The sequence below is a fragment of the Lolium rigidum genome, chromosome 2 (genome assembly GCF_022539505.1).
Source record: "Lolium rigidum isolate FL_2022 chromosome 2, APGP_CSIRO_Lrig_0.1, whole genome shotgun sequence".
Taxonomy (NCBI): domain Eukaryota; kingdom Viridiplantae; phylum Streptophyta; class Magnoliopsida; order Poales; family Poaceae; genus Lolium; species Lolium rigidum.
The window spans coordinates 267,491,135-267,501,847 of record NC_061509.1 but is presented as its reverse complement, the minus strand read 5'-3'; the positions used below and the strand labels follow the sequence as shown (position 1 = coordinate 267,501,847).

At 44.2% G+C, this 10,713-nt stretch overlaps 2 protein-coding genes across 2 annotated transcripts in view; both read right to left on the bottom strand.

The window, feature by feature from the left end:
* Window positions 1–6,626: 6,626 nt before the first annotated feature.
* Window positions 6,627–9,165, bottom strand: LOC124688736 (cyclin-B1-2-like). The gene is made up of 4 exons (XM_047222375.1): window positions 8,992–9,165; window positions 8,800–8,900; window positions 7,589–7,686; window positions 6,627–6,945 (listed from the first exon to the last, which is right to left on the bottom strand). The coding sequence occupies exons 1-4, from the start codon at window positions 9,121–9,123 to the stop codon at window positions 6,845–6,847; spliced, it is 432 nt and encodes a 143-aa protein (XP_047078331.1). The 5' UTR covers window positions 9,124–9,165; the 3' UTR covers window positions 6,627–6,844.
* A 437-nt stretch (window positions 9,166–9,602) lies between these two features.
* LOC124693401 (P-loop guanosine triphosphatase YjiA-like) overlaps window positions 9,603–10,713 on the bottom strand; it is a 5,000-nt gene continuing 3,889 nt past the window's right edge. The window contains exons 8-10 of the mRNA XM_047226877.1: window positions 10,612–10,694; window positions 10,370–10,474; window positions 9,603–10,094 (exon numbers count right to left, since the gene is read on the bottom strand). Of these exons, the coding sequence (XP_047082833.1) occupies window positions 9,951–10,094; window positions 10,370–10,474; window positions 10,612–10,694 (332 nt within the window). The 3' untranslated portion in view covers window positions 9,603–9,950. The remainder of the gene's footprint in view (window positions 10,095–10,369; window positions 10,475–10,611; window positions 10,695–10,713) is intronic.

The following is a 10,713-nucleotide window of genomic DNA, read 5'->3' as shown; positions in this document are numbered from 1 at the left end:
TTTGAGAGGGTCAAATGAAGGAGATACTACTAGGATCATGGCACAAAACGTAGTGAGAGGACTTACCGTGATGCTTGAAAGCATCGATTGCATTCACTATTCATGGAACAATTGTCTATTTTCTTGGCAAGGTTTGTACAATTGATATCACAGATACTGGATACTGCAGTGTGGTACTTGAAGTTGTGACAGATCAAGACCTATAGATTTGGCATTCTTTCTTTGACATGTGAGGATCGCACAATGACATCAATGTTTTGCAGCGTTCTCTAGTGTTTGCAGAACTAGTTGAAGGTCATGCTCCACCATGCAACTATGAGATCAATTGTCATCCATATACCAAAGGGTACTACCTAGCCGATGACATCTATCCAGGATGTTGATCTGACATTTGACATTTGGTGTGCTCCAAACTTGATTTGCTATTCGTCTGTAGTCTCAAGATCAAATGTTGGAGGTGATGAATTCTTGTGTGATCGTGCACAACATGATCATCAAGAGTGAGCGCAAGTGTATATTGATTGATGTGAGTTTCCTATGAGTGTCAGGGTCCTCTTTCCCTTGTTGATCACTAGGTGCCCGCAATAAACCATCTGAAAACATGAGAGAATGAATAGGATGACGATTTTGGCACTCATATATAGTATCATGGGCACCAATCACAAAGATGCATAATCTTTCTCAATGCTCGCAACATTACCCACCTTAGGCGACACGATCAATAGTTGTCAACCAACCCTGTATACTCGGATGATGATGAAGCAAGTGACAGAGGTGACATTCTACATAAGCAAAGCAAAGGGAAAAAAACTCATTCTACATAATAGGCACGCTATATTAATTCAGGAGCACATGGCTGCTATATCATATCACCAACATACATACATTACATCACACTGCTAGTCTTTCGGGTAGTTTTGCTAGCTTTATTTAACTCTTACATATACTCATGGCAGTTTAAATTAGAGATCTCTTGGGATAATGGATGGCCCCAAACTGAACAGTACTTGTGCTCTTGCGGTAGAAAAGCTAGTGATTCCGCAAAGAACTCGGGATCCAGCCAACCATGGGATCATCAGCGAAAAGGGTCGCTGACGGTGAGCTTACACGCTTTCATTGGAGACCAGTCATTCTCCACTTCAGGCGACAACTGCAAGACTTTAGAGGTCCATGCTCTGAACTGTGGACATCCCAATTTGTCTATCATCTCATTCACCTCGTCCTCCGAAAGAAGTTTTTCCTTGGGCGACACGAGCAGCAAAGACTCCAGCGCATTTGCATTATCCCTCGCTACAAATTTTAGGAACTCAAATTCGTTTCCATGTCCATGGAATTTGTGGAAGACGATTCTTTTGACGCTTGATCTCACGCATTGAACTGGACCGACCTCCCGCCAGAGCTGGGCGAGGTGCTCCCCAGTGGCGGTTTCAGGAGGATCAGACATGACAGACTGCACGTTCACATCAGCGAGTGATTATTTGTCTAGTTTCCAAATACTAATAACTGATGCCATGATAGTAGTTGCTGCTAAATTGCTGGCTAAAAGAATGAATGAGCACCTGGATGTGCAGCGTGGACATGTTGGGGAAGCATCTGAGCAAGCTGGCCACCATCTTGAGCTCCTCTAGGACACAAAAGTTCACCTTGAGCGCCAATGTCCTGATGGCTGGAACCACGGTGCTTGGACTTGCCACTGTGTCGGGCTGCAAAAAGAATAGGTAGGCATCATGCTCGTTAACTGTTGTACAAAAAAGGTGGTGTTGACAGATCGAGAGAGAGAGCTGGGAATTAATCAAGTTACTTGGATGATGTTGCCGTTGATCTGCAGCTTGTGGAACATGGGTTCCATGTATCCGAGCACCTGCAGGTTTGCGGTGGAGGCGATCTTGACCGTGACGGGACGAGCAGCTCTAGCGTTGAGCAGCGGCTTCATGAAGATGAGCCGCTCCAGGAGCGGCGCGTCCACCACGGCGAAATCCCCCACCAGAAAGACCAGCACGGACCGGAGGCTCTGGCTGCGGAGATGGAAGCGCCTTACGGGGGAAGCGAGCACGAGGGTCTCCAGGACAGGGCTGGCGGCGAGCAGGCAGTCGAGGTCCTTGTCGGACATGCCCATGTTTAGCATGCTGAGCGTCTTGAGGCAGGGAAATGCTACTGTGCTGCGGGAGAGGTGGTCGGCAGGTAACATCCAGCAGGCCAGGAAGAGTTCCTCGAGCGAGGCGCAGCGGAGGATGTCGGCGGGGAGGCAGGGATGAGCCTGAGCCGTGGGCTTTTGGTTGACGAAGAAAAGTATCTGGACGGCCTTGGCGGCGAGGAGGCGTGGCCACTCAGCGAGCTCAGGGGAGAGGGTGGTGAACCTGCAGTGGTGGAGGTGGACAGCGTGGAAGGGGCCTGGGTGGTCGGCGAGGACTCGGGAAACGGCGGCGGCGCGCGTGGGCTCGGGGAGGTGGCCATCGTTTAGGACGAGCGGGGTAGAGCGCCAGAGGTGGCGCCAGCGGGGGGCGAGGACAGCTGTGCGAGCGGCATCCTTCACGGGGAGGCGGGAGATGATCTTACCGAGGAGGTCGTCGTGGAGGGCGCTGATGCGGTCATCCTCGCCGTAGCTCATGGTGGCGAGGCGCGGGCGGCGACGGAGGATCCGGAGAGTTCAGGGGATCGGAGCACCAGACGGCAAGTTGCGGCGGGATCGCCGACGGCGGCAGCGGCGTGGCAGAAGACCTAGCAGCAGCACACTCGTGTGAGAGCGCTCGGGAGCGGCGTTCTGTTCATCATTGAAAAACAAAGCTGCTTGCAATCCAATTAGGAAAGAAAAACTTGGATTATGGGTCCTTCGGGATCTTACTTGTAGGATTCACAAAAGTTTTGGATTCATCCGACTGATAGTTGTCTCCGACCGACCGCATGCCGCGCACACGCCACGTGCCCCCTTCGGTGGCGAAAAGAAAGGGGGGCAACGTTGCAAGGCCCACCGCCGCACATTTTCCTTTTATTTATCCTTGGTCGTGTATTTTATATTTTTTCGTCGGTGCCCCACTACTTCAAGCGGGAGATACAATGTGACCTCACCTCCACATAGACCACGTCTTGGAACCGCCGCTATGTACCCACATCACTATGGCAATGCCACCACCGCTCCCTCACTGTCTTTGAGCTTGATACCCTCGCTCATCACTATGGATTTGTTCCATTCTCTCCAAGTGCTCTCTATCTCTATCTCTCTCTTTCTCTTTATGTGAATTCGGGCGTCGTTTGCTACGAGGCAGAATTGGCGGTGATGTTAGACATGTGACTGGTTGTAAAAGTCCTGCAAAACTACTGCAAGTCCGGTGAAAGTGCATGGATCCCCATGCATGGTTTTGGTAACTAATGAAAATCTCTATCGATTGATGTTTCATTGAGTTATATTTGAAGGGATTTTAAATAGGCAATGCTTGAAAATCATATGTTGGATTCAATGTTAAAAGAAGAAGAAAGTAAAAGGAAATGGAGTTATTGTGTGGAACTCAAATGTTGTATTGTTCTAACTTGTGAGTTAAACCATGAAGGATAAAGATCTTGAGAACATGATTACAACAGAATAATCCATGATATGGCTCTAAATCATGGCCATGATATATAGACTCATGGGTGGGTCATAGTTGACCAAGGCTTGAATATGCAATCAAGTGAAGAATGCATTGTGCTTCTCAAGATATTCTGATAGAGCATGAATAATATCAAGTGATGACCAAGGTGTGATGAGAAGAATGACCATGAAGAGTTGAAGACGGAGGGTGCGTGAGATTCAAGCTTACTTTCAAGATGACAACTTAATGAAGAGAGAAGAAAATTTGTTGATCAGGAGGAAGTGCAAGGAATGGATTCAAGCTGATCAACACACAAAGCGTAGATGCTTACCGAGTGGATCAAGTGATCTCACATGGTATGGTAAGTAATTGTGAACTAGGTTTTCTGAACTAAAACATGATATATACGTTTGATGTTTCTATATGTGTTTAGGTATGTTTTCATGGGTATATAGCCCATGATAGGAATGTATAAAGCGGTGATCATCATCAATCTTGAGAAGTGCAAATTCAAATCATCTCAAAGAGATCATATTCTTCAAGGTTGTCATCTATTTGTTGTTAATCGACATGTGAAGTTTTTCCTGAGTGAGGTTGTCCCATTGTGTTTATGTGGGAGCAATTTGTGATCACGGAGAGGATCAAATCTCGTACATTTTAAATTTTATACTAAAAGAATAACAAAGCAGCAATTATCAAGTGAAGGGTACCGGCTTTAGGTACACAAAATGGTGTCATTAAAATCAAGTGGAATGCGCAAGACAAACATATCATGTTCATATGTTTTTCTAGTTATAGCGATCTCAAGGTGTTTGGTGGAGATCAGGTTAAAATGAAGTCTTGGATTCATGCGACTGATCTTTGTGTCCGATCAGCCGCTTCCCGCGCATCGACATGTGCCCCCTCCCGTGGCGGAAAGAAAGGAGACAACGTTGCAAGGCCCACCACCACATCATATTTTTCCACTGGATCCGCTGTCCCACTACTTTAAGCGGGAGGCACAACGTGACCTCGCCTCCACATAGCCCACGGACCACCGCTATGCCAACGTTTTACAGCTCCCTCACTAGCTCTGAGCTTGTTGCTCTCATCCATCACCATGGATTTTTTCCAACCCCCCCCCGTGCATGCTCTCTCTCTCTCGGTGAAGTCGGCCGTCGTTTGCTGCGTCGCGGAATTGGTAGATTTTTTTGGCATGTGACTTTTTGTTGCAAAAGTCTTGCAATACCTTGTGCAAGTCCGGTGAAATGCATGGATCCCTATGCTTGGTTTTGGTAATTAATGATAATCTCTACCGGCTGATGTTTCATTGAGTTATATTTGATGGGATTTTAAATAAGCAATGCGTGAATATCATATGTTGGATTCAATACTAAAAGAAGAATAAAGCAAAAGAAGTTGGAGTTATTGTGTGGATCTCAATTTTTTAATTGCTCTAACTTGTGAGTTAAGCCATCGGAGATCAAGATCTTAAGGTGATTACAAGAGCATAATTCATGGTGTGACTCTAAATCACACTCATGATATATAGGGTCGCGTGTAGGTCATGGTTGACGAAGGGTTGAAGATAAAATCAAGTGAAGAAGAATTCATTGTGTTTCTCAAGATATTGTGATAGAGCGTGAACAATTCAAGTGATAACGAAGGTGATGTCTAAGGTGTGATCCGAAGAATTTCCATGAGAGAGCTGAGCCTGTAACGTTGATGTCTTGAAGAGAAGAGTGTGTGAGAGTTTTTTTTTTTTAACAAGAGTGTGAGAGTTCATGTTTAATTTCAAGATGATAACTTAATGAAGATAGAATGAAATACTATCTTCAAAGTTGAGCCTGTGGCGTGGAAACAGCGCAGCTTGACTGTATCCTCTCAGGCTCTCCCTATTTGCACACACATTATTGCCAGCCAGCAAGTTCCTTCCAGAATACCAACATCATCCTCGTGGACGATCACGTCATCCAAATCTTTCTCCTAGAGGTCAAGTCTTTCCATCAAGCGATCTATGTCATGGATCTTTATCCCCTTCTCACCCTCTGCCGTAGCCGATGATGCATCATCCGTCAATGGAGAAGGCATAGGCGTCGACAAGGTTGGAGTCGTCGTCGACGTCGCCGCCACAAGATCTGAAGACGTCTCTACTGTCCGAAACCCTACACCATACGGGGGACAACGGACAGCGTAGGGAGCCCTAGAACCCCTCTTAGAGACTAGAAAGCCTTTCGGGATGTCAACCCAACGTGGATACAGACTCTTCGTCGGATGCGCACCATCATTGGAGAGGAAGAGAACCCTAGTCACACTGTAGAGCCTAGCGTCGTGTCCCGTTGACAACTTTTTTTTTTTTTGCTTATGAGTAGACATCTTTAAGATGACTTCAAATGGAAAGGTGCCAACCATCAAAGTTGTGTTTCTCATTGAGATAAGCAAAAAATGAACAAACTGAGTCATCCCAATCCGACCAAGTATGCAACCTGAGAGCCAAAATACTGCAAACCCAAGAAGATTCAACAACATTAGGGCAATGTCTAGATAAGTTCGTGGGGAAAACGTCTCAAGGTGGCCACACGACCATACTTATTCACCGGGTGGAAATAGAGCATCAAGATGGACTTGGATGGGAAAATGATCAACAATTCTTTTCATAAATCCATGTGGCAACCAAACATGAAATTTGAATTTCGAATTCAAATTCAATCAAATGAATTCTTGTGCGGTATTTCCTTTCATTTCAATTATACAAAATGAAAGGAAGTGACATGTGACAAACAAGCTCTTAGGGTTCTTTCAACTAAACATGATTTATAGGACAAAAGTGATCTTTTTCAATCAAAATTTGGAACTAGCTCAATTCACATGAGTTAGATTAGAAGCCTTCGCACAATTTGGCTGGGCAGATAGGCAGAACCTTCACACGAATTATTGAGAAAAAAGACTTACTGAAATTTCATACAAGTCATTTTTGTGGGAAACTAGAATTTTGAATTAACTTCACAGCAGCTTACGAGAAAACAAACTGTTCCTCTGAAGTAGAGAAAATCAAAGAAACAGTGTTGGGCGTAGACAGTATTACGAATAACTGCCAATATCATGAAAACAGTCCAACTATGTTAAATACCCAGAAACAAAGCACCAAGCACTATTAGCGGTCCAACTTCGAACACAAATGACATACAATCAATGTTGAAAAATTCAAACTGATGCAATACCCATTAGTTCTCACGTTTCACCAATGACCGGTATAGATGCTGGATGAGGAGCACAATGTATCACATACATGGGTGGAATCAATTGAAACTAGGGCAGACAGGTCCCTTTGACAGGCCAAGGCGAACCTCCATCCCATGGTGCATGTCCGGTATACGGAGGCTGTCGGAGTCTTGGGGCACTGCAAAGTGACCAAGGAAAGAAGTATATTAATGCAAAAGAAAAAAACTGAAGACATTTCTAGCAAATGGTTAGTTGCATACTATGTAACATAAACCACGCTTAAGTGAGCTAGTTAAACTAAGGGGAGCACATGCTTGGATCATTTAGCTTGATAAAATAGATTCCTTCAGAAAACCATTCAGGAACCGTTAACTACTTACCTTGTTCATACAGTTGTATTTTATAATATAATTACCATCACCTCTCCAAGTATATCCTACAACACAAACTCTATACTACTTGCTGCAACTAGTCGGAAGAATGACAAATGAGCAACAACACCATTTTAATATATTCATAAATCTTGGTTTTCCAAGAACTTCTGTTTAAAAAAAAATCGCATCAGATTAAAAAAGATTTGCTGACCACATTCAACTGTGAAAAAAATATCACATCAGATTAAAAAGATTTGCTGAGTGTATTCAACTGTGAACAAAAGAACTACATAGATACATATATCTGAGATTTACAGATATCAGTGTTCTCTACCTAAGTCAGATCAAGCAGTACACATACCACCAAGTTATTGCACAATGCTTGAACAAAACTGTGAAACAGCAAGTAAGAGGATTGATGGAGGACAGAAGGATAGAAGTCCTTACTGTTAAGATAATCTTCAAATCCAAAATCATCCAAGGAACCTGTCATTGCCTCATAACCTAGCATAGATGATGGCAACGCACCTGGGGGCCTCTGGAACCTGGCATTACAGAATTTCGTAAGTGACATTTTTAGCACTTATCACCTATTAAATTCGCAGAAAACCAGTTGGAGACAAGTGTTCAGATTATTCAGAAGGATTATTCGAAAGGTACAAACAAGATTTAAAAAAGGTGCATGCTTATGCTGCCCTCTTTTGTCCTTGCATTGTTTGTAAATAAGAAAACCTCAAGATCTGATTGTGCATTCAAATAGAGCAAGTGATCCAGGCATTCCTAAGTGATTCATTCTGGATGAACAGTATCTAAATACTATCTTACGGTAGGAGCCCTTGCATATGATGGAAGGAATGCTATTGAATGTGAAAATTGATAGAGGACCTCAAGTGCAACAGTCATAAATTGCAATAATTCACTGAAATAAACAAGCATACATATTTAGGTACAATCAACCATGCAACATAAGAACAAATTTAGTGTCTGGTAATAAGCATTTGTAGGCAGTGGCAGACCCAAGATTTTCATCAAGCCTGGCCCTGGGCACACTGAAAGCTCGGTCAATTTTTCATCAAAATAAACTGCGCCGTCAGCCGAAAGCCTGGGTGTGTGCCCAGCTTAGGGAAGGTTGAGTCAGTTTATGTTTGTAGGGTGCAAGGAAAAAACTAGTACAGTGATATTAATAAACCAGAGCCAACGATAACAAACATACCATCAGCATAGAATACATATGGCAAGAGCAATGGATTTGCAGTAAAATGAAAAGGTTAACATCTTCACATTTTATTTTGTGTAAAGAACAGCTTTACAGATGATGCAAAAACCATCAAAACAAATCCATGCTGGTGAGCTCACTTGCTGTCAGAGCTATACCAGCATGAACGAAACCCAACATGGCTAAATAGGTGCTGCCAGGGCTATCCAACACGGAAAAGCAAGAATGTGACTACAGACTGTAATGATATGTTAAGACGCCTCGAGCTCACGGCATGGTTAAATTCACCTCATCGGCAGCCAGATGGCACCGCTAGAATTCTCGAACGCCCACGTCAGCTACCAGTGCCTCTTAATCCGACGAACCCGACATAATAGGAAACCTAATTTTCGAGTAGGGGATAAAAGAAGGGGGGCGACGAGCGAAGAACTACTGGTAGTACCTGGAGAGGATTTGGGCGTCGAGATCCCTGCGGATGTTGAAGGCGGATCCGTAGATGGCCTCCGCCCCGAACTTCTTCTTGTCGTCCCAGAACTTGCCCTCCTGCGCGCGCGCGACAGGGATTCAGCGCTAGGGTTTCACATGCCTGGAACGAACGGGGGGATCGGAGGGTGAAGGGACGGCGGGCGGTTACCGATTGGAGGGTGGCCTGGAGCGGGTGCGGCGGCGCGAGGTCGCCCCTGACGCTGTCGTTGACGCCGAAGCGGAGCACGTCGTGGGTCTCGCCGAACTCCTTCTTCGTCGCCGTCATGCCGCCGTTCGCCATCGCCGCTGCTTAGCTTTTCTTTCTCTGTCTTTTCGGTTTTCTTTTCGATTTCTTTCTTTGCGAAGAAGAAAGGGCAGAGGCTTGATATATGGTTCCGAGCTTGGGCTCGTCTTGTAGGCTTTTTGCCGTGTCCGAGTCGTTCACTCCTCGATGGGCCGGCCCGACCTCTGCTAGTACTTGAATTGTGTCGTCACTTCCGAGAAACAAAAAAAAGTCATATTTGCTGTCTTAAATATAAATTGAAAGCCCCTTTTACACAGATTATAAAATTCAGTTCTATATCTACAAAATGTAATTATTAAATAAACAGATTTGCTATGTCAGGACTGAGAATTTCTTAAGTCTCAGTCATCCAAAAAAAACAGTTGCACTTTTCTCACTTAGAAGAACCTCAGTCGACTAAGACATAGGCAAACCCCCTTTTTTTTATTGCGAATGGACATAGGCAAACCCTTAAATGAAATGACGATATAAATACATTTCGTAGAATGATTGACATTAATCAAGGGAATACAGTGGTGGAGTAGTAAAGAAAGCAGATCCTCAAATTCCAGGACAGTATAAATCTCTGCAAGTCTTAGTACAGCATCGTGCATAACATAGAGGTACAGTACACAACAGTGATGGTGAACACCACGAGGCTCAAGTTTCAAAGATGTTATGTTCCCCAACCTATATACAAATCTCGTATTTCAATTTCAGTTCGACCAAAATATCAGTTTCGACTTTCCAAGGTTAAGTTCTACAGCTGCAAAGCTCAAAATCATGAAGCTGGAGATCTACCACCCCGTGCGTAGGAGAAACTGAAGAGTCTCGGGGTCTCTGGCTCATTGCTTCAGTAGGCAATCCTTGAAGCCAACCTCCAGCTCTTCACGCTTGAGGTTCCTACCGATGAACACGATCTTGTTGATTCGTGGCTCGTTTGCCTCCCATGTTCTGTCGGGGGATCCCTGGAAAATGTCGTGCACTCCCTACCAATGGAAAACAAGGATGTGTTTAGGTCAGGTCATTAGAAAAACTTAAACAAAAGGACAGGAGAAAACATAGCAATTTATCAGGTCATTTATGCAAATGTGAAAATAGGATGTCTTTAACATGTCACAAGAAGAAATCATTACTATTTGTATTCACAAGTGAAAATGGCAGAACAGGACACTAAATTGAACTGGAGTATAGGCTAGAGTATTGACAAACTGAAAGACAAATGCGTCGAACTGGATACACCATAGGCTAGAGTAACGAAAACCTGAAAGACAAAGCGTTGAGGCATTCCACTGACAGAGAGTATTCCTTTCATCCGGTATATGTCATCACTGCGTTCCAGCAGTAGGTTCCCCAACCACATGTCAGCCTGCATGAAGTGCATGTAGAATGATTTTCCCAATATACATAGACCCATCATATGCAGGGCCATAAATAAATGTCTAGAAATTTATCTTAGCCATCTTAAGAAAATATATAAATGCATGTGGCAATTTTAAGTCTGACCTTTTCAAGATCCATCTCCCCTTCACAAACGATGCTTACGGAAGAAACACCAGGATCATGGGTGTGATCATGTGCATGATGGTCTACAAGAAGCAACCAACG